This window comes from Prenolepis imparis, unplaced genomic scaffold (assembly GCF_030444845.1).
Source record: "Prenolepis imparis isolate NDT839.2.m4 unplaced genomic scaffold, iyPreImpa1.0 SCAF_1, whole genome shotgun sequence".
Classification (NCBI taxonomy): Eukaryota; Metazoa; Arthropoda; class Insecta; order Hymenoptera; family Formicidae; genus Prenolepis; species Prenolepis imparis.
The window spans coordinates 18,301,198-18,324,978 of record NW_028141159.1 but is presented as its reverse complement, the minus strand read 5'-3'; the positions used below and the strand labels follow the sequence as shown (position 1 = coordinate 18,324,978).

Here is a 23,781-nt window from a genome sequence, read left to right as displayed (position 1 = left end):
GGCGAAGTCGCTCTCTTGATCATCTTCGTTCGATAAGCCCCTGCGAAAAGTGGGTCTTGGAAAAAGCGGCAACGCGAAAATGGAGTTTCGGTTTTATTCGCGCGCGAATAAGCTCTCGCGAGTCTCGCGTTTTACCGAAACGCGTCGAAGATTGTGATAGCTAAAACCCGGGCGTCGCCGCGCGTCGCGAACGAAAAAAAAATAACGTGACTGCAAGTGTTTCGAAACTTCTATTTTCGTTATCGTAATGACCGGAACTATTTCTAAAAATTATCAAGAACTCTTCCTATGGTTCTAAATAACTCTGAACTCTTAACAGAACTATGATAGCATAACATAGGGGTGCCAACTTCACACATTCAATTTAATTTAGATAAAATTCGTCATTTCAATAAATTTCAGAAAATCAGTTTAAGAAACTTTGCATTTTTCATTGCTTATAAATCAATAATATTGTTTTGATATTTTAATTAAATTTAATATTAAATATTGTTTTCAAATTGCACGATGAATTCGAGCATTATGATTAAGTTAGATGCTTCCAGGACATTGTATATTAACCTAAAATATCTCATCGGGCGCGGAAACGTGACCGAATTAAGCTTTAGTTAATTACACCGAAGTCTAGGTCGTTTATTAGTAATTGGAACGCTCGTGCGATCTCCCGCCATCGTGGTATAATCGCGGATTTACGACGCAATCTTTGCTCTGAGAAACGGTGAATCTTCCGCTCATATGGAACGCATACGTGTGCAATTAGTGGCAATTAGAAACCACCAGAATTAACTTTGTTCCGAGAGACGCGGTGATTCGAGAGATCTCTCTCGTATATCCCGGACCGTGCGACAATACCTTTCTTAGGTCGTGTCGTATAATGAGTACTATAATCGAAGTCTTAATCTAAATCTCCATTCCCACAACTGTTGGTTTGCGCAGATGTTCCAGATGACATTAGAAATACCGTAATATTGTCCGTTTAATTTATATATGTTTTAAATAGTGTCAGAGATAGGGTAGATAGGTAATATATAATGCTTCCTTTTTATGAGACAAAGCTCCTAATTGCTCTCAGTATATACTTAATCTATTCCGTTTTATGTCGATCTATTCAGCAAAGGAAGAATATTAATTAAATAGTAAAAATAGTATATGGATATAACATTTTAAAGTCAGGAATAAAAATGTTATATTCATACTATATTCATTTAGTTAATATACAGTATGAATATATATTAATATTCTTCCAATATTTCTTACTCTGGGAAAATATATTACTGGGAAAATATATTAGAGTAAAGAAAAAATATTGCGTTATCTGTTTCTAATCTCAAAATTTGTCTTGTGATAAGAATCTCATAGATATATGAATATAAATCCCTATATAAAATATATATGAAAACATTTAATTATATTGATATGATAATGACATGCGTAATTTCATGATGTATTATCCATCAAGGAACAAAGTTATATGAATAAATATTTAATATTTATATAATTAGAAATAAGTTTTTAATTTTTTAAGTGTTATTTTCATATTTCTATATATGTCCTAAATTGACCATGCTACGTCCTCGAAAAATTAGCCAAGTTATTTTCTATTATACAACTCTCGCGTATTGCCGTTTTTCTACGTAGCCTTTATAGGCCTTTAATCTTCCGTATGCCGTCTATGTCGAGTATATCGATCGACCGCTATTTGCGTTTTTAATTAACGACATTCCATCGTCGCGCGGAGATATATAATTTACGCCGCTTATATACCGCTTACGCCTTTTTCCATGTAGATAGATATAGATCCCGGTACAGCTTTAATCGTCGTTTATTTTTTACAAAGAGAGCGAAGATGGCAAAAATAATATAAATCTATCTCGCACAGAATAACGATGATTCATAGCCAGAAGGTTACAACAGAAAAAAAGTGTTTGTACACAGGATGTTCGACATCTGCTGGCTGTAATTCAGAAAGAGTCCTGACTTCTTGTCGCGAATATTATATCGATTTGCAGGAACAAGTTTTTTTCTTAGAATCGCTTGATTTTTAATGCTTTACGGTCAAAGTTTCAACCAAAGTATAGCTCTGAACACGTGTGTTGTGTATCGATTAGCGCATATATGTATATATCGAAGGTAACTGTGACTCGCCTGTGCGGCCAACTTTTATCGCGAGCATATAATAATTTCCAAATCAAGTCGTTCGCGGAGAAAAGAATCGCGCTTATAAATCGGCACTCGTTGCGCGACGAGGTAACAAACATTTTCTATTTGCGTCACGCAAACGGATTACCAAACCCTCTATCCGATCGAACGTACGCGACCCGAACTAATCTAACATTTCTCGATCGAGATTAAGTATCTTTCTCGTTCATATGCACACACATGCACGCTCGCAAACACATGTACGAGACGTATAACGATTTCAAACTTTCTGAAATTATGCCGGTAACTTTCACGCACAATAAATCGACGAGCGTGCGCCTCGGGGATTTCTCTCGATTCCATCTCGCGCCGCGATTTTTTGTCACACGCTCGCTCGCGCATTCCGCTTTTCCGTAGGCGAGTTACGCTGCTACAACACTCGTAATGGCGAGCGTTAGTTTTGTCACCGTCGGATTATTAATCATAGGCGGCGGTTTACGCCCGCGGGAGGTATCTCGGTGGTCGCGGAATTTTAAGCTTTTTTTGCGACGAACACACGAGGGAGGGAAAGAGAAAGCTGGCGAATTGCGACTTATTATACTCTCCTTGTGCATTTTGAAATTCGATCTACTTGACGTAATTTCGTCACATCGTGTTTGCTTCATGCAGCGACGTTTCTCTCGAAGTTGACCATAATTTAAGCTACTAACTGTGCTAATTTCTCGATAAAACACCGAATTATAAAAAAATAATGACAATTATGCTTACGCAAAAATGCGAATAAGATTAATACCTTCAAAAAAATTTCGCTTAATATAAAAAAAAATTTATCAATTTTTTCTAATATTAAAGATAGTTTTAATATTTCTTAATAAAGATTTTATATACACTTAAAAACATATTGTTCAATGTTAAGAATAAAATACCGATATTGCAGCAATAACTATTATCAATCGTATCCCGTGTGAACTGTCAATCGCGCTAATTACACGCGTTCGACTTCAAACGTACGTTCGCACTGATCCGTTATGCGTGAGAAAATCTCCGCTCGACGACGGCGCGTTCCCAGCAATTTAAGTCTCGTATTTTGCCGGAATAAAATGTGAAAAGGTGTTAGCGAATCGAGACCCAATCGGTTGGTTTAACAATACGCGCGACGTATATTTTACCGTCACGTTGCTCGGTACGGTTAGAAAGTACATTAGTGGCCAATTATCACGAGCGACAACAATGGCAAAAGACTCGCGCGTTAAAGGCACTAATAATATTCCATTCACGAGAGATCCGTGAAGATTCTCTCTCTTTTTTTTTCCTGTCGAGAAACGCGCCGCTTCTAAAACGATCGCGTCGCATTGAACATGTTTACTTAAATATCCGCGATACAATTTATTTCTCTAAATTAATATTATCTCTTCTCAAATAAAATTCTTCTGCGCGCGCGATTATATATTTATTCCTATCTATCAGAAAGACTTTTGTAATCAATTTTTTAATCAATCGAAATACTAAAAAATAGACAGAAATTATTTCCAACTTAACAAATGCTTACATCACTTGGATGTTTTAACAACAAATTTTACATCTTTCGATTCTGTCAAAATATAATTTAACATTATTAACATACTAATCAAACGGTTTATTACATAAACAAGCCCACATTAATTAAATATATTATCGAAAGATAAGAGATTAAGTGTTTGTCGTGCGTGCCTTTAATGCTGTTACTTGAGAGAAAATAAAATATTTAAGTTAATTGTCAACTCACATATTGGTCGCGCTAATTATTTGAAACGAATCTTCGTACGCACGTTCTCGCAATTCCTCGACACTGTATGCGTCCCAATTATCGATTGCCGCGATCGATTTTATCTCGGCTACTATTCCAAGCACGCGCGGGATCAGACACACCCTGACCTGCCCGACGTGGCAAGCACGTTTCCAGCTTCCCAACAATAATCGCCGCGCCAACTCGACAGAGATGATAGAGACAACATTGTAACTTACGATCGAACACGTTGACGATAATTTAGTAGCTTTTGCCTGTGCATATATAGACTCTGAAAATATTTCGTGTTATACCGGTCTTCGCGGAAGGAATGTCGATGACCTTGCTTAATGAATGATGAAATTCCGCAAATATATATTCATGAACATTCACGAATATTAAATTTCCCAGTCAATGTCAAACATATAATTAATGAATATTTATAATTATATTAATCTCTATTTTTAACGGAGAGAGAGAACGATTTAGGTACAAGAATATTTTTCGCAATTTTTCTCTCGTAATAGAGTGCATTTAAAATTACAACTTTCAACCGATATATTACTAAAGTATACAGAAAATTTCTCTACATGCGTAAACAGCATCGCGTTTCTAGTCGTTTTATCATATTTACTTCGTTTCTTCTCTCTCTCTCTCTCTCTCTCTTTTTATATGCTTGTGCGACTTTTATCCTCGCGAGAAAACAAATCCGTCACAATGATCGTTAATGCGTGACTCGAACGGCGAACATGTTTAAAGTGATATATATGTAATTTCAACATTTGCAAATATGTATTTCCGTGGCAAAACACGACTCCGGGCGGTCGTTCAACCGCTCTAAAACGAAGCCAAGCATGGCGGCTCTAAGGAACTTAGAGCCATTGCTGAGGCATGTCGCTACTCTCGATCATCATTGTATTGATCCCTCTCTTCTCGCTGCTCTATCTCTCTTCCTCTCTCTTCGTCTCTGCCCCATGAACGCCCATTCATTATTCACGATGGACGGCATCAAAACAGCGTTATATCGCGATATATTGCACGGCCCCCCCTCCAGTCCGAGAGTGCAATGTTCCTATAAAGGAATACCCTGTATAGTTTTCAGCAACCAGTCCTTGATTTTACCCAAGGGAGACGCAAATATTTATTATCGCCCGTAAATTCTCGAATAAAATAAATCGAATCAATGTTCTGATCAAATAAAAGTCGATTATTTTTTTCCCTTAAATGTCAAGATATAAAAAAATATTCCAATTACAAGCGATTGAAAGTGAAGGATATTTTTTACAAAACTCAAATTTCATAAAGGCTCGATTCTCAAGATTTTGAAATTTTTCTCGGGGAAAAAAAAAAATTGGCCGAATAACTTCAACGTCGTCGTTTCTGGGACAGAGACGTTATATGCGTTTAACATAATCTCGGTCACCGCACCCGCTGCTCCATCGCGAATAATGTCAATGTCGGAGTATTGACAACAAGTAGCGATTCGCGGTCCCCGAGGACTCTTCGGACGTACGCAGGGTTATCGCTATCGTGCGGCGGACTTTTCTCCGACGTGCGGCTCAAGTCGAGCCAAGTCGAGTCGGACCGAGGTCGTTCGCACCGCGGCAACAACCAGCACAAGCCGGCATATATGCCGGCGCAGCCGCGACGCGACGCGGCGCGTCTCTCGTCTCTCACAGCCGCGTGACTGCGTCAGAGTCGCGCGGCTGTTGCTCCCCTCTTCTCTCGTGCGCGGCCCTGATCTCGGACAAGCAACGCGTAACGAGGTACCAACTGCACCGTAAAACCGAGTTTACTAAACTGGTAGCCGCCCGTCGAGCCCGTGTGTCCGTTGATCGCGGATTCGGATATCACATATACCGATAATAATGTTTTTTTTCTCTCTTGATTGAAAAATCTTAGCGACGACGAAGGCCACTTGCAGAGCTGGTCCTGAGATTTTTACTGGCACTTGTTATATGTATATGCAACATGTTATAATCTAATATTAATATTAAGAGTTCATTATATATATAAATATATATGTGGCAATGTTTCTATTTTAAGGTGAGACTGTGACCTACAAATGAATGACGCGAATCGCTAATCTGATATTAATTATCACAGCTGTGCAATTTGACCTCCGCTTTCATTACTTATAAAGTTTAAAAGTTATGAAGAGTTTAGCTTAAATATATAATATATAATATAATATATATTATATATAAAATATATGTATAATATAATATTCAATAATATATTGAAAAAATAAGTATATATTTTGAGAGGAAAAAATCAGTGATTACTTTCATATTATGTAATAGATAAATGGACTGCACTACTGAATTGTTTGATTTCGTAAAATAACTGTCGCGGATTCAAAGGATCGTGCATACCAGTACAAAAGAGAGGTTGCAAGAGAAAAACGGATACGTGTGCGGAATAAATTGGCAGATTTGAGTATATGTATATGTGGTAGCGATATCATACATTCTTGAAGGCCTACTGTTTCTACGTAAAGCGGAAAATTGCATATTTTTATAATTCAAGAACTTATCGTCAATCTAACGTTCGCTGCTAGATGCGATAGCGCAAAAATTTAACTTGCAGCAATAGAAAATTTTATATAAAACGATTGTATCTTAATCATTTCGTTAAATCTTAAAATTCTGCAAAATGTTAAATTTTACCTAATTGTAAAGTGAAACTTTTCTAGTATGTGTGTGACTCTCTCTCATAGTATATGAGTCTATCATTTTTCAAAATAATGTATCGTCTCCAACTTGAAAATCCATAGATCGATACAATATATAAAAATATTATTTACATTTCATAAATATTCATGAAGTTTCAAAACAGGATTCGCGCATCACTATTTTTTTTTAAACTAAGCGCGCTCATATAACGCCATATGATATTACTACACCGTTGCTCATTTTGCCATAACAGCGCAGCAATAATATCTCCAACAACAGCAGTTCGATGCCATCGCAGAGTGTAAACATTTAACGCGTAACTGATATAACATTCCAAAGCATAATCGTGTCCGATTACCGCCAATCGATTTTTCAATTATATCCTGCAGGCGTAATCGAGTTACAGCAACGGTATATGCGAAACCGTCCATTATCCGCTTGTTTGCCGATTATCGACGATCCTCAGGGTGTTTAGGCACCTCTTTCCCGTCGTTTGATAGCTCGTATTCGTTCAGGATTTATTAACTTGAAACGTTTAAAAACTTGGATCGAACAATATTTAGAAAGTCTTATATATATATTTCAATAAAAATGTTATAAAATTAAAATAATTAATATTCTTGGATTTTATGTATTAAGGTTTTTCTTTTTCTATAGTGCATATCCCTATTATATCATTTATAGGCCATAAAAATATGAACATTAAAGTTTAGACACGGAATTGTCTTGTTAACGTTGCATCAATTATAAAAAAATTATATTAAAATTTATCATAAAAAATTGGTTATTTTTTCTTTTTCTTTTTGGAAAAATCTCGCAATTTCAACACGCCATCGAATGGAATCGCAATAGTGTGCGTGACAAGAAAATCATGTATAATAAGATAGGTGATCGTAAATGACGTCAAGGAGCAATTACTTTTTCAAAGGAAATTTTTCAATTTGCAGTCACAACCATAGTCATGACGCAAGACACGTAACGCAATCCGTGTAGAAAAAAAGAGGTCGAAAGAGTTTTTCCCCGACGATTAAAAGCGGTTTAATCAATTTTCAGTGTTGACGTAGAGTCATCGTGTCGTATTATAACGCGACATTAAAACGATGTTACGGAACGTAAAAAAGAGACAATAAAAAAAGGGAATAATTACATTAGTCAGCTTTGCTGATGTTTGTTAACGCTAATCGCGGTGAACTAAATTTTCGAGAATCGCCCGCAGCGTCCAAGAATAAACGCCACTCTAAAATAAACATCGTTTGGACGATGTAAAAAAATTTCTTAGATTCGTGAAATGGAAACAAAATTAATTTTCCTAAAAAGTAACTTTTCAAAGAGAAAATTATAAATTAAAAATTCTCTTGATGATAAATTAAAACATGAACTTCGAACATTGTAATTATGTTCAGAGCAAATAATACAATAATACGATTATTAAAAAAATACCGAGATACGATTTACACTAAGATATTCATAGATGCAGTTTTAAATGCGAGAAAATACAAAGGAAAAAAAATGGAACTTGTTAAAGAATATCCTTATCTTTTTTCCCGCAATATTATTACGTCGGAGTTATTCTTGGTTATTCAATACTAGACGATATTCCAGAATAACGAGTTTGTCGTCAAGACAAACAGTGTAAACAGAATGTAACGAGATATTATTACGACTTCAATTTATGCGTTGCTCGCAAGACAAAAAGTAGACAGGCCTCGTCATTTTTCCCGGAAGTAAAAATCCACGCGTAAAAATAATCACCGAGCTAACCAACGTTTTCGCAGTTTTTATTGCGTGGCGGATTTCGTGGAAAAGCCACACAGTTATAATCTCGATACGCGATATTGCGATGAGTCACCTCTCAAAATAATATTCCGTTTCGGGAAAAAAAAAAACTGCGCACCAATTGAGTCGCTTTTCGATTTCCCTCGCGCTCGTCAGGCTCGAAGAAAATTAGGCCACTTATCCGAATGAACGAACGAGAGGATCGCGCTGACGGACCCGGTTAACTAACGTTGATTAGAGAGAACTGTGTGAGACACGAGAATAAGATGTATAAGGAACGGAGAAATAAATACACGGCGTGTCCTCATTTGCGTAGCGTTAAATTTTGACACACGACGCTGACAAATTTTGGACCTTTTCACGCGGACTACCTTCAAAGGATACTACACAGTCGGCTTTTTAAACTCAATATTAAATATCGTAATCAAATATCGGATGTATAAAAGAATCTGATTAAATCTGCAAAAATAAATTTCGCTTGAATTTAAATGAACTATATGATGCAACATTATATTTTAATCAGCTAATATTGACAACACACATATACTGGGGTTGTCCATTTTATATTTATTAACGTTAACCGATAATGTATTGTTCCAAATCATACATGCTTGCAAATGTTACGCTTTGTACTCTTTATGTACTTTATTTTATATTTTATTGACATTTTTGAATATCAAGAATATCACAGTCTCTTTATATTGTAGGTCTAGTCGCGGATATAAATAGATCAGACGTGCTATTCTGTACACGCGGTTACCGCGATAGTTGTCGATTCGGTAAATGTCATAGTTACGCACGTATTTTGACGTACAAAAAAAAATTATCCAATGACATTTACCGAACCGATAGCTATCGGTAGTCGCGTATAGAATAACGTTCCCGGAAAATTTAGTCGGCGACAATTAACGCTCTCGGTAACATCAGTAGCGTATGTTGTGCAATCGACTTTAAGGATCTGTTGCCCTCTCAATTAACTCAATTTAAACAGCTGTCCTATACAAGATCGATGCCTCGATATGAATAAAAAGGGAATATTTAGTCGAACGTCGCGCCAATCGATATTGTTGACTGGTTCTAAAATAATACGTATAATCTTTTTATTTTGTTCGAGAGCGCATTGTCTCGACTGCATTTCTCTTATTATAGATCGAAATAATGAGTCGCGAATTGCTTCTTGAATGAACGGATCTTTGTATTATTTCCTAAATATAACTGGATGAAATGATATATAAAAAATATACGTCGAATATAGATTTTGTCGCGTCTCTTAAAAGTCTTAACTTCTTCAAAGTTGGAAAACTGGGATTGACATCGAATACTACCATCTGATAAATAGATAAAAATCATCTATCCTTACATTTAATGCAAAAAGATGAAAAGGAAAGAAATCGCAGCTGCTCGCATCGCGAGTAAAGTATTCGCATTTGCATAAAGTATTGCTTACTTGTAGGATATTCATGTATATGTTTTATAATTTTAAAATAATTATTTTAAAGTATTAAAAATCGGCCCAGGCCGATATTGCTCCTTAACTGTTGGCGCATAAACAAATTCTCTCATTCATTTCAGAGCAAGGTGGTTGCACGATATATATCTCGCAGTCGTAAGCTTCCCAGAATAAAAAAAAAACGACTTTAGAAACGTAAGGGGAGCGAAGAGGATAGAGGAGAAAAGAAGATTATTATACCGCAGCTCGTGCTGCAAAAATCACACGCGTACAAAAAGAAGTCTTCGCTGCTCGTGCATCTTCCTCGAAGATGCGGGGGAGAGAAAGGCTTCGCGGGGCACCGAAAGGAAACGAGAAACGCGCAAGAAATTGCTTCAAATGTATGTATATATGCGCACACAGAGACCACACGTTCGCTTAGCGCCGCGGGGGCACCAAGCCGCGCGCGTTACGTCCTGACCCGTATTATTTTTCTCTCGGCTCCCCTTTCCTCGTGCACGCTCGTTCGCTCGCATGTCTCCCCTCCCGCTCCGTCTTGTCGAGCGCATGCACGAATTACGCAGAAATGGATAAACAACACGCGAGAGAGCGCGTCAATGAAAGACGGAGCGGAGGGAGAGAGGGTCCGGCCGCGCGCGCTTGACGTGCGGGTGTCCTCGTTGTCATCCACGTCGGTCTCGCCGCCGCGTTCCTCTCCTCATCTTTTGTCGTCGGCATCGCGCGCAACACGACGCAACACGACGCAACAGCGACGAAATTCACGATCCTCCCGTGCACACACGCATTCGCGCACACGTTCGACGAATTACCGACAGGGGAAAGATACAGCGGAAGGGGATTGAACGAGAGCGGGAGACAGACATAATGAGAGAGATGGTTTTATACAAGGGAATGAGGGAGAGAGAAAAAGGAAAATGAGGGAGAGAGAGAGATAGGGACATAAAGCAGAATGAAAGGGAGAAGAGAGAGAGAAAGAGAGACGCCGGTCAAACATGGCAGGCGATGCCGTGCAGGCGGAAAAAAACAAGATTTAATATGAGCGAACTAGCGAACGCGCGTCGCGGAGGGAAAGGGGCGGGGGGGGAGTGGTACCGAAACGCGATACTCGAGAATTGCGTAGATTTGTGTACTCACGTTTTCCTGCGACGTTTGTCCGCCTCCGTAATGTATTCTATGAAAACGTTGACACGACGTCGTGTCAGGCGACGAGAGGACGTTTATAAGCAGAAGAGCGTAGATGGAACACGACGACGACGACGACGATGACGACGACGACGATGACGACGACGACGACGACGACGACGACAACGTTGGCTGCGACGATGATCACACACACACACACACACACGCGGGGTCACGCACTCTCTTTCCGTTCCGCTCGGCGCGTAACTTGTCTCTCACCCGCGCGACGGAAAAACAACACCTGGCGTCCTTTTTCGTCCCAATCTCCCGCTCCTCGTCCAACGTACGAGGGCGGCGTACTCTCTCTCTCTTTTTCACACGCTTGCTTGTTTGCCCTCTCTCTCTCTCTCTCACTCTGCCTCCTCGTGTGACGCGCGGGAAGCGGTGAATAAACGAACGAAAAAAACAAAAACTAAACCGGCACCAACAACGCGCGTTACGATTTCGTACGCACAAGTATACACGTTATATTGTTTCTCTTTGTTTTGTTTCCTTTCGAAACAACTGTCAGGTATTACGAGTAACACCGCGCGACGCGGCACATGCGAACGTGCTTCATGTGTTTCACGCACGAGACTCCTGTCTCACTCTCTCGACGCGTGAGTGGATGACAGTAGCGACAGTACGACGGTAACGGCGACGTAACGACGATCAAAATGGCGCGTTTGACTAAATCGCCCGCACGCGATCAGGTGGAAAATGCCGGAATGCCACCGCTAGAAAAGATCGACTGACTGTCGGGGTTCGCGGCCCTAAGTGGTTTGACGTTAAGAACGGAACGGAACGAGCCAGAACGTGCAAGTGAGACGGTCGCGAGACAGCGGGAGAAGGAGCGAGCGAGACGGAGAAGGAAGACGCGCGGAGAAGCGGGAGAAAGCGACTATCGGAGCGAGAGAGACGACGGCTCGGCGGAGACTGAGAGTGGGGGAAGAGATGCCGCGCGAGTAGGGATAGGGGGAGCGCGCTTACCCCCACTTCCGCTTTCGTGTTCAACAGTCTCTCCGCGCTCGGATAATTCCGACTATGACCGATTGGTCCCGATCGCAGGGCTGTCTAACGCGTCGGGAAATTTTCCCTGTTATATAATGAAAAAAGATTAAGATTAAATATATTAAAGCTAAATATTATATATATATAAAATGACACATTGCGTGCACTGTTATGGTGCTGTCACATACGCGACGCGTATTTTTAACGGTATAATATAGTGACGGATGTCGCGCGCGACGGACGTCAACGAAATCCGTCTTCTGTCAAAATTTTAAGGGAGTAGGTTTAACAAACAAGGCGTTCCCGTGCGTTCCCTTATCTTCCGTCTCGAGGCATTCCCAATTCCCACGAATAGACCTCGCTTGCATATCGAGAATATCCTATCTGCTCGCTCGCCCTAAGGCTCGGCCGTGGGTGGCTCGCGCTTCTTCCCCCCTTTCCGGTCCTCTTCGTGATCCCCGTTTCTTCGGCCGATGCGCTTCGCGCGCTCCGTTCGCCCGTCTCGCGAGGAATTTCTAAAAATCAATATACGCGTGCGAGGAGGCGAGAGAAGGGGCTGCGAAGCAAAGGAAAAAAAAATTAATAAAAGAATATTCGATATCCCATTCGCTCTGGCTCCTCTCCTTTTTTTTCTCCCCCCGATGCATCTACCAGTTTTTCCTTTCGTTTTTTTCCCCGTTATTCTCCCGCGAAGCAAATCGCGCGCAGTCGGCCTCTCTCTCTTTCTCTCTCTCTCTCTCTCTCTCTCTCTCTCTCTCTCCATCTGTCTCTCCTTTTCCCTCGTAATCCGACATCGCGAACAGTCGTAGAGAGAGGACGGGAGAAATATAGAGAGATATATATATATATATATATATATTATATAGAGAAAGAAGAGACCGATCGGTTTCAAGGAAGAGGAGAACTCGTCTCGGAGGAAGTCTGGGCAAGAGGGGGAGGCCCGGTAGAGGCGCGGGAGAGTTTATTTTCTCAGAAACGCGCCGCGCGCTCACTTGGCACTAGTCTCTGGTCTCTGCCTCTTCTTCTCTCGTTGCCTTCGAATAAATTCGTTCAGACGTTCTCGCTCGTTCATTCGCGCTCGCACGCGAATCTTTCTCTCCTCTCCCTTTTTTCTATCCTATCCTATCCTATCCTGCCGCGTCGCGTACACGATGCACAACGCGGACGGCAATTAAACAGGTTAACGATATTTTACATTCGGCTGAACAATGTAATTCACATCTCGGCTTCGTTTAATTGGCGGAGACGCGACGGAATCGGGATCCGCATCTCGTGAGAAGATCGCGCGAAAATCGCGGTCTGTATATTTATTTAACTGTACTCGGGTCAGGATATTTTTTTTCTTTTTTCATATCGATCTCGTTTTACAACGCATGTCCTTTCGGTCGTCTTTCTGTTATTTAGCGCAAGTGAGAGCATGCGTCACTCGAGAATTACTCAGCGCTGAAAACTGTAGTGGGCAGTTAAGCTTCGAGAGCGTAAGCGGATAACGCGATGTTATTCTACGCGGTAGACTTCAGCAGGAATTTAATTTCAAGGTTGAGCATTTACGACGGCGAAGATTGAAAACTATGTTGGAAATTTCAGAGGGACGCCTGCATGTCCCGTGGACAAATTCGGAGCAGCTCTCGTTTTAAACCACTTTGATTACTCCAAATTCATCCCGGAACATTCCTCCGAAACTTCTCCGTTGCATTACTAATGAAACAGACATTCCGTTCACCGATTAAAATTATGATCCAGATATGGAATCGTCAGGCGAAATTGTTGGCTGATCAAGTGCAATCGGGACGAGAGAGACACCGCGACCGGATTCTGTTTGATTGTTCGATTCGCGTACGCTTTCACCTTTCTACTTTGGGCCCGATGCTCTTTTTATGCGTTTAGAATCAACACTTCGAAGCGACACTATTCGATCCCTCTCGCGAGATTCTGGAAGGAAGCCAAGAAACGCGCAGTTTATAAATGATATTCAGCTCTTCAAGAATTAATGCACTTTGCCCTGCACTGATTTGGCGTTATAAATACAAAATATATATGATTAGAACAAGTAATTTATAAAACTTTTACTTATTGTTAGATAAAAAGCTATTAACCTAATTATTTTTAAATAATTAAATTATTGCATCAAGAGTAATTATAATTGTCGTAAGAGTATAATTCTCAGTCACTTGTATGAAATTATATTAAATCGCTTTAATAAATTATAATAAATAATAAAATCTCCTTTTCAACAAACTTCTTTTTGTCAATTATAATATTATATGCCCCCCTATAAATAAAATAACTTGTAGATCAAATATATTTCGTAAAAATATTTTCAGAAATAGAAAGAATATTATCTAAAAAATAAAGTATCGCAGCGTACAAAACGTATCTTAAAGCTGTGCGAATTCGCTTGATTCTCCAAAGGTTAAGAATGCGATAAGAAATTCTGGTTTGATATATCCTTCTTTGATCTTTATAAAGGGGAAAATGTCGCGTTTCTCTCTTATCAAGGTAACTGGCTTAGAAGGATGGAATGGAAGGACGGGAAGAACGAGAGAAATAAAGCGTCTTGAAGCGACGCAGTTTCCACGGATCGCACCGTAGAAGTCGCGATCGAAGGAGATTAAAAGAGAAATTATTCGTTTCATCCCTTGCTTCCCAAAACGTTTACCTTGTAAAGAGTATTAGATCAAAATCCAATGATTATCTTCCGGAAGTTCTGCCAAGCCGCGAGATTAAACGGGTGAAATTCGAGAATCGCGTGATTTCTGACAAACGATTTCTTTTCTTCAAAGAAACCGATACACACAGACAGACAGACAGACAAACAGACACACATACACACAAAATATTGATTAGATTTTGATTTCCGCGTTACGGAAGCGCGAAAATCAATCTCGATGCTTATTCGATGGCGGCGTATTTTCGCATAATGTAAATGTCAAAAAAATTGACTCGACGAGATTCATTTCCTGATTTCAAGTCGGATCGAAAATTGCAAGGATGCGGTTACGTCTTGCGATCGAATCGTTAGTGCAGATGCAGCTGAGTTATTGCGCCCACACACTCTCGTAAACTCACGTCGACATAATTAAAGGTACGGCACTACTTAGCACAGAGCGTATATTCTAAGGAGGCTTTCATTCTGCAAGGGAGTGCCGATAATGAAAGTGTACGTGCACAGTTGGGAGCATATGTATATATAAATATATATATAATGGTAATTAACGCATTTAATATGTATAATATATATATCATATAATACAACACCCTAACCACAAGTACTCGCCCCTGGAGTCTATATGAGTAATTGTCTGAGGGTCTATTTCTTTTTTTTTTTTTTTTTATTTGATAAAATTAACCAAGCTGGACAGTAAAATAGCCGAAGCGATGATATCATGTGCGCTGGGAAACCGGAGTGAAAAAGAAATATATTTATATGTGTGTGTATGTATGTATATGTGTATGTATCGGCTGGTCCAAATGTAACGTATCGCAGCCGCAGAATGTGACACAGCCTCCAAAAAAAAAGAAGAAAAAAATCGAGGATCGACACCAAAGGTCGAAGACCGGACTATGTGCCAGTGTGTATATGTTGTAAAGAGGGAAATGATAACAGCGAATCAGCAGTTCATAATTATCGCAACGAAAATCACCCTGCAATCGGCAATGCTGCATGTTTCTCCGCGCACAGGAAAAGAAGAAAAAAAAGGCCGACAAGAGATCGATTTCCTGTGCTGTAACACATAGAGCCGAGTGTACATTAAGTCGCCAAGTCGAGTGGCGTTTCGACGACATAAAAAAAAGAAAAGAAAAGAAAAAGAAAAATAGACGGGAGAGAGAACAAGAGATCGATTTCCTGTGCTGTACAGCTACCGTCGAGTTGCGTTCAGAATCTTGTTTTATATTAAATGCCGCGATAAATAGACTATGTAGTCAATTGTATCGGGATATTTGTTTTTTTCACGAGTAATCCCGGAGTATAATTTCGTCGAGATCACGTATTTCGATGCTGAGCGTGTACGAGAGAATATTTTTTTCGCATCGAAAATTGAAATCGTCGAGATTACACCGAGATTTCGATGCTCCGAGTCGACTTGCAATGTGCAACATCAAGAGCCACAACCACCGTCGAGAACGTTTTCGCTCGATATTTGCGGAATACCGAAGAGGATGTATTAGTTATCGCACTCGCGTGCGCGTGTGATTATGGCATAATATCGAAGGATCGAGACCGATATGATTTCGTAGAGTTTAGATTTCGATGCTACAGACGGCACGAAAATAAATCCCCCGGATGCGTGGATCGATTTCACTATAACGTCAGTTTATCTCTCGTCGATTCTTTGTTTCTCTCAGAAGACGAAGAATCGGCTAGAGATTACGATTAAAATAACGCCTGCGAAACCGACCGTGATGATATTCGTACGACGAATAGAAACGCGATGATGTGTCAAAGCTCGTTTACCGGAATCGAAGTCTGTCGCATCGAAGATTGAACTCACCAAAGTTACGTCGGCTTTTCGATCGTCGACTCTGGAGGATCCGAATTTTCGAACACCGGGAAATCGGCGGCGCACAAATTGCGCTCTTTACACACCTACTTGCAATTCTCGGATGCTGTCGCTGCTGCTCGCACGGAGTGCTGGGAGAACAGTGCTTGCGAGAGAGGCGAAAAACAAGTACAAGTAGTAGTAGTAGAAGTAGAAGAAGAAGAACAAGAAAAAATAGAGAATAATCGGCGTTACCTGCACGCTGAACTCACCAAGGGCCCCTGTCCGGGGAATCGGCCTGCGTTGGTCCCGACCGGAAGCGTCCGGGAAGTCGCGGTTGGTACCGTGGAGAACGTTCAGCCAATCCCGCGCCACCTCCTTTAGCGTGCGGGGGCTTGGGATTGGCTGCTACTCAGCCTCAAGGCCGCCGATGATGCTTCGCTCCTTCTGCCCTTCTCTCAACAGGCCCCAAGAGTGTGTTGTGCACTACATGGCAGCGCGCGGGGCTCAGCGGAGAACAGCAATCGGGGTGGCGACTCCGCGATTCCGCCGCTCTGGAAAAATTGCTGGCGCTTCGATCGGATCGTCGAATGGCGAAGCGCGAAGAAGCGGCGGAATTGCCGGGTCTCTCACAACCCGACGGACGGAGGAAAGTGCGTCGGCTGCCGTGTTTGTGTGTGTCTTTGCTTTGTCGATCGGCGCTGCCGAGTGTCAAGCTTAGCACAGATATCCAGCGCATACTCTTGCACCGCGTTATAATGTCAAATTTATGAATACTCGATATATATAATATATCACCATCGTTATTCGTGACTCTATCGCTCTACGTGCGTGTTCCTGCGAAAAATATTATACGATTAATAAATTTTTAATAATTAAATTCCACGATGCATATTCGGAGTAAAAATGAGAATAGAATATAATGAAATGAATCTGAATGTTCGGAAATCTAGAGAAACTTTAAGAATATTCACTGGATATGCGTGCTATATGTGTGATATTCGAGGGACATTCAAGAATGTCCATTGAATATCCGAGTTGTACGGCAGTCTCGTGTAATGGGATGGAAGGAGAAAGGGGCTGCCATTCTTACTGGCGATTTTTTTTCCATGACTTCTTACTGTCTATCATCCGCGTATCGATCCACGTCGACGACGCCGATATAAGAGTGTCGGATAAAGATCGGGATAGCAAGCCGATCATTAATCTACGATGCCAGATTGGAGTGCAGGTTGGAAAAAAAATCTTACAATTTTGTCGCAAAGTGTGCAATTAGTATATTGATGCATAATGATAGGCCAAATGGGTTTCTCGATCGGAGAAGTCGCATAATTTTGCAAAAAAGGTGTCGTTTAACAATGCGTAAAAAATAGGATTTCAGTATGAATATGAATGCATCGGATGCATCTCAAAATACGTAGCGTGAAGCAGCGTGTTTTGCGTAAGACAGACGACGCTTTCAACGTGTAAAATGTTTCCATGTACAAATGAATTTTGATTTATCAATAAATCAAGATAGAACATTTAAGATGGAAAATAAAAAGAATTCAAATTAGAAAGATTATCGTACAAAAGATTGAACGATAAACGTCGTGCCACGCAACTACGCCTTCGTTCGAGCTCCGTTAATTGATCAAATCAGCTGTTAAATTTAGCTTATGAAATGATATACAAGTATGTACTTGACGCGGTATACGAGAAAACCCGGAAATTGCGTGCTTCCTTCCGACTACGAGTTTATCATTAAATTTCATTAGGTGTCTCTTAAGCCATTTCGATCATAATCTTGCCAATTAAAAAAAAAAAAAAAAAACAACTTTCACATGTATGTATACAATAAGATTAATTAGAAATTTGTAAACTTAACAAAATTAAATCGACTATTGAATGAATTTCCCACACCTGTTAGTCTGATAATGATGGATGCCTCGCTTATTAGCCACCAAGGAAGAACGCAGCTTCGGGTATATCACGTATAAGTGTGTATATGTAACGTACGGCAATTGGCCATGTGTGCGCACGATTCACGGACGGATGTCGACGATGGTCGGCCCACTTGTAAACGAAGAAGGACGAGGGGGGATGGTGGATGGGTGCCTCGCCTGCCAGCCAGCCAGCCAGCCAGCCAGCGAGTTGCTCTCCTCCTGGATATTCGTCCACGACGATGACAAGGCAGCCGTAATTCCTCTCCCTTCCTTACTCGGGCCGCGCGCGGGGGTGATTTTCGGGGAGGCAAAATTCCAACTTCCAACTGTTGCGCAAATAGCGTGGCGCAAACGCAGTTCCGAAGGCGTGGCGATCGACAAAGGGCCCGGAAACGGCCGATAACGCGCCGTTTCCCATACCCCCTTTTTTTTATCCGTCTCCTTTTCTCGCACTCACTCTTTCTCCCTATCCCCGGTCTCTTTTCGTTCTCTTTTTTTTCGCCACTTCGTTACGCACCACCTACGGAGTAGGAAGCAGCCTGGCCGCGGAATAAACGAGTTAACGTACCTCGCTCCAGTCGGGAACGCGGGACCCACGATCGTCCGAGGAGGGAAGTGGAAACGGAGGAAGGTGGTGGAAGTGGTGGTCGTGTTGATGGTGGTGGTAGTAGTGGTGGCGGTGGCGGCGACATCCAACGAGGGGCTTCCTCGACGAGCAAATGGCACGAACGTCTGGAATTCGAGACACAATCTTTATCACAATTGCTGCTAACAAAATAATAAGAGGGATGCCGCTCGCTTCATCGCCTCCTTCGCGTTCACTTTTCTCTCTCTCTCTCTCTTTTTTCGCGACGCGCAAAAACACGCTTTTCTCATCCTCTCTCTCTCATACATCCTTTCTCTCTCTCTCTCTCTCGCTTACTATCGAGACTGCTCGACGCATTTTGCCGACGCACCACGCACGATGGAACAGACGGCGCCGTTCCCTCGGATAACAAGAAGTCGGACGCGCTAACCTAGAAAGCGACGCCCCGCCGCGAAGCGATCAGCCTCCTCGTTCTCCTCTGCTCGTCCTCATCGTCGTCCGTCGTGGCACGATGCACTGCGCGATCGATTGGTCGCGAAAATTTATTGCCTCTTTCCCTTTCCCAGTCTCGACTCCCAGAACGCGGCGCACACGCACGCACGCACGCACGTACGTTCGTTCGTTACTGTAACCGCGGAATACCGTCGATCGTCGATCGTCCTACGCGAACCTAGCCAAGTCAAGCTTCGTGCGTGACTCTCTTCTTGGTGCCGCGCGCCACTCGACGCGATATCAAGCCAACGACGACGACGACGACGACGACGACAACGACGCGAGCGACCGAACGAGAAATAAAGCCTGACCTTGGATCGACGGGAGGCCGGTGTTCCGCCACAGCGGTGAAGTGTCAACACGTCGGAATACTGGCCGGGATAACGCGACTCTCTCTCCGCAGCCATGGTAAGCGGGTGCGACGACGGAGTGGCGTTGATGCAGGTGTTTTTTTTTTTTTTTTTTTCTTTTTTATGCGTTTTCTCTCCCGACTCGCTCGCTTACGCTGTGACGTATGTATACATACGAACTTATGGTCGCGATCGATACAATTTTGCGCGGTGGCGCGGAATATGACATGACATATGCTAGAGAGATGCCGAACCGCGGTTCGCGAATATCGGGAAACGTCGGAGGCGACGGGCGAATAGTTTGCGTTTCTAACCTCAAAACTGTCGTTTCAGGACGTCTCCGCGTTCTCCGAGGACAGCTTCGACGTGAAGGAATGGATCAATCGGACCTTCAAGTCCGCCGAGGCGCAGGAGAACAAGGACGTGAGTGACGCGGGCCATCATCCTCCCTCGATCCCCGTCTTCGCGACGCGCCTTTTCGGATTCCGAGTCGCGCCCGTCATCGCGACGCCCGTCGGCCGTCGGCTTCCAAACTACTGGCGCGGCCGCGGCGGTCAATGACACTGTGCGGCCGGGCTTTGACGAAAGGATCCCTTTTTACATTACCTTATAAATGAAAAAGGGAACGTCAGGCCGGAGTATTTTTGGAGCTCGCGCTGAAAATTATACCGAAAGCATTTACCATTACAATATTGCATTTTACTCCGATCCCGCGGTCATGTTTTTCTCTCTATCTGCATATAATTTAAATTATTACGCGGATATGATTTTTCTTTGCACACATTTGGATGATCAATTGTTGCCTCTACATCACCATATAAATTTTAATGTCATATATATTGCAAATAAGAGTAATTCATATTAATAAAGTGAAATGGCCAGCTATATAGTTGTGATGTACAGTAGTTAAAAATACATCAATCTTATTTTGTTTATTATTATTCAATTATTTATTAATTTTATTATGTGTAAAGATGTCTTGAAAATTGTTCTACTATACTATAACTGATTTTACTTTGCAGGCTTTTGTTTCATCACTCGTGATGAAATTGCAATTATATGTACAACAAGTTAATGGTGCCTTAGAAGAAACTAGTCAATCAGTTCTCTCCAGCTTGCCAAGAATTATAAGAGACACTCAACTCCTGCAGCAAGAAACATTAGCACTGCGAGAGAAAATGGTTGCTGTCAAGCAAGAGATTGCCAAGGTACATCTTATTTATTTAATCAATTATTGTAATTCTCTTGATATATTATAATATATCACAAATTTTTGTTGAAAAAAATAGGTTGAGAAAGACACAGCCTCTTCCATGGCAATGCTGGAGAAGATTGACAGGATAAAAACAGAATTACAAACTGCTAAACAAGGATTACACGAGGCCGATAATTGGACAGTATTAGCAAACGATGTAGAAGAGGTAGATGAAAATTTCATAATATAATATATGGCCATTATATGTCAAACTTAATTGTGTGATTCTCTCTCTGTTGAAATAGGTATTTGAATCTGGTGATATAGAATCTATATCTAGTAAATTGTTCAGCATGCAAAAATCTTTAGTTATGCTCGCGAATGTTGTCGATTACGAAGATAAAAAGCTGCAGTTGGAAGGCTTGAAAAATCGTCTCGAGGCGATGGCCAGTCCACGATTAGTCCAAGCCTTCACCGCTGCTAATTTAGGTAAGACCTATAAAGTCTTTCAAGCCATTTCAGTCGCTTTGCAACATACATACATCTGATCAATATTATATTCTGTTTAGAACAATCGAAAACTTACGTGGACATTTTTAACAAGATGGAACGTTTGCCTCAGCTTCTCAAATACTATCACAATTGCTTAAAGGTCTCTTTAGGACAAGAATGGAGACGCACTATTGAGCTAGCGCAGGATGAGAACGTTACTTATTGGCTGCATACATATTATGATAAATTGCTATCTTCTTGGCATGATCAGGTATATATGTTAAACCCTTTATGATTGAAATATTATTCTTGCTGCTTTGCAAATATTTTCTGTATCATCTATTCATGTTAAAGGTGAAATGGTGCCATCAAGTATTTCCTAATACTTCGATAGATATTCTCATCGAGGTTTACGCTGACCTTTTGAAGAGTCTCGATCCCGGTATTCCAGAATGTATAGAGGCGTTTCTGAAACAACATTCTAACGCGGCGCAATTGTCTATACTACTTGAATTGAAACAGATGACGAGGCATTTTGCTGTAAATCTGAATGGCGCTATCGAAACGTCGCTTCGCGAAAAATTGCAAAACGAAAAATTACTGTCGCTAGCGCAGGCTATATATGCACCTTACGTACCTTACGTCGCAAAGTATAAGACGTTTGAAACCGCGCAGTTGGAACAGCAGCTTCAATTCTTGGATCGCTCGCACGACGACTTGAGTGACATCATTAATTCCCTTTCTCTAAGCATTTCGAGGATTATGGGCTATGCCAATGAAGCTAATAAGCGCTGTAAGCTCTTTACAGAAGGTTGTGGATATCCGGGTTTACTGCAATCATTAAACGTATGTGCATACATTAAACATTTTCGTACATATAAACGCAATTATTGTAAATTGTCTTTTTTATTACGTTGATAAGATGTCGCGATATCTTTTGTAGGTTTATTTTAACAAATACCTCGAGAAATATCAGCAAAGCCTAAGACAGCTCGAGCGGAAGAAGGTGAAACATGAAGACTGGAGCTTATTTCAAATGTGTCTTACTTTGATGCAAACTATAGGTGATTATCACACACATCTATCATTGTCTCGTATATTATAAGACATATATTATTTCAATCTTGTTATAGGCGATCTCTTGCAACAAGTACAACAATTTGAAAAGTCGCTCGTGATTGACATCACAGAAGCTAACAACAAATTGCAAAGTACAAACGATAGTGTTTTCTGTCAGTATAAGAAATTATTGTTAACTTCAACGGGATGTGCCGATTTAGAAAATCTTGTTACATCTTTCCAAAGAGGTATGAATATCGCGTAACGCGCGATAGTATTTATAATATTATAGGATAAAACCTACACTGAATCGAATAATCAAATTTTGTTTTGCAGAGGACAAGACAATTCTCGATTCGATCATAAAATCTATTCAGAAACTCTGCTCTGATTTACATCACACGACGTACGAAATCATCTTTGCTCCAATATTCTCTCAACTGTTGTTAGTGCAAAAAGCACCGGCCTGGTCGCTGGATGCCGACAAAATGTCCAATCTAAGTTCGGATCTGCCCGATTACAGTTTCGCGCCTCAAGAATACATCACGCAAGTCGGACAATATTTAATGACGTTACCGCAGCACTTGGAACCGTTTTTCTTGAGAGACAATCCGAGTCTGACGCAAGCGTTGAAGGCAGCCGATCCGCAATACGCTCAAGGATCGACCGAATCTGGTTTTACCGGTATACTCTTGGACATCGTCGCCCGAGGAACGTGCCAAATGTTCCAGGATCAGACCTTGGGCATTTGTCAATTGAACTCTGTTGCTTGCAAACAGCTCGCAACTGACATTGGTAAGTCTTGTTGTACTTTTAATTTTCAAGAAAATAATAAAGAAAGATAAGTAACGGCTAAATTGTGTATGTTGTTAGACTATCTCGGCAACGTATTGGAGGAGCTTGGTCTGTGCTTATCGGAGAATCTTCAACACATGTCCTTATTGCTAAGATTAGCTCCGGAGGATTATCAGAATGGCAGTTCTGGATGCAATGTCCGAGTCGTGGCTGCAGTCAGACAAATGCGTAACATTACGTCTTCCGGCTGACATAGTTTACATCTTCAACGGGATATAACGTGAGAATCCGTTCTCAGTGTATTTCCGGCAAAGTGATTTCATATAAGTCTTTGATGCAATTATTTGCAGTTATATTATGATGTAAAAAGTAAGCTTTTAGATCACATGTATAGTATTTTAATATAATGATTATAAGCTTATTATATGC

The 23,781-nt window shown here is 41.1% G+C and overlaps 3 protein-coding genes and 1 long non-coding RNA gene across 8 annotated transcripts in view; 2 read left to right on the top strand and 2 right to left on the bottom strand.

Annotated features, from left to right (window-relative positions):
- The window catches only part of LOC145934460 (uncharacterized), a 102,790-nt gene extending 91,938 nt beyond the window's left edge, over positions 1-10,852 (top strand). For both annotated transcript variants that reach the window (XR_014425034.1, XR_014425035.1), the window contains one exon: positions 9,928-10,852. This is a non-coding gene — a long non-coding RNA (uncharacterized LOC145934460). The remainder of the gene's footprint in view (positions 1-9,927) is intronic.
- The window catches only part of LOC145934413 (uncharacterized), a 100,465-nt gene extending 87,973 nt beyond the window's left edge, over positions 1-12,492 (bottom strand). The window contains exon 1 of the mRNA XM_083034803.1: positions 10,940-12,492. The gene's annotated coding sequence lies outside the window, so the exon portion shown is untranslated. The remainder of the gene's footprint in view (positions 1-10,939) is intronic.
- A 602-nt stretch (positions 12,493-13,094) lies between these two features.
- LOC145934445 (uncharacterized) lies at positions 13,095-20,108 on the bottom strand. 4 transcript variants are annotated; one of them, XM_083034881.1, is made up of 5 exons: positions 19,773-20,108; positions 18,457-19,115; positions 16,731-17,012; positions 16,471-16,624; positions 13,095-15,702 (listed from the first exon to the last, which is right to left on the bottom strand). In XM_083034881.1, exons 1-2 carry the CDS (start codon positions 19,866-19,868, stop codon positions 18,837-18,839), a joined length of 375 nt encoding a protein of 124 aa, XP_082891007.1. In that variant the 5' UTR covers positions 19,869-20,108; the 3' UTR covers positions 13,095-15,702; positions 16,471-16,624; positions 16,731-17,012; positions 18,457-18,836. The 4 variants fall into 4 exon arrangements, with proteins under 4 accessions (XP_082891007.1, XP_082891016.1, XP_082890988.1 ...); XM_083034890.1 differs by lacking the exon at positions 16,471-16,624 and having other exon boundaries at positions 16,714-17,012; XM_083034862.1 differs by having other exon boundaries at positions 13,095-16,624.
- On the top strand, positions 19,729-23,763 carry Cog7 (conserved oligomeric Golgi complex subunit 7). Its single transcript, XM_083034791.1, has 11 exons — positions 19,729-19,869; positions 20,145-20,234; positions 20,834-21,019; positions 21,101-21,232; positions 21,312-21,495; positions 21,576-21,769; positions 21,853-22,344; positions 22,442-22,562; positions 22,632-22,805; positions 22,894-23,352; positions 23,431-23,763. Exons 1-11 carry the CDS (start codon positions 19,867-19,869, stop codon positions 23,601-23,603), a joined length of 2,208 nt encoding a protein of 735 aa, XP_082890917.1. The 5' UTR covers positions 19,729-19,866; the 3' UTR covers positions 23,604-23,763.
- The last annotated feature ends 18 nt before the right edge of the window (positions 23,764-23,781 follow it).

What these genes read in the sequence shown, in the direction of transcription:
- LOC145934445 (XM_083034890.1), bottom strand. Translation starts at nt 19,868, where the DNA reads ATGGCTGCGGAGAGAGAGTCGCGTTATCCCGGCCAGTATTCCGACGTG. An exon ending in CGGCCTCCCGTCGATCCAAG is followed by an intron (nt 19,116 to 19,772) that starts GTCAGGCTTTAT and finishes CTCGAATTCCAG; the next exon opens with ACGTTCGTGCCATTTGCTCG.
- Cog7 (XM_083034791.1), top strand. An exon ending in AGGCGCAGGAGAACAAGGAC is followed by an intron (nt 20,235 to 20,833) that starts GTGAGTGACGCG and finishes TTTACTTTGCAG; the next exon opens with GCTTTTGTTTCATCACTCGT. An exon ending in CTTCACCGCTGCTAATTTAG is followed by an intron (nt 21,496 to 21,575) that starts GTAAGACCTATA and finishes TATTCTGTTTAG; the next exon opens with AACAATCGAAAACTTACGTG.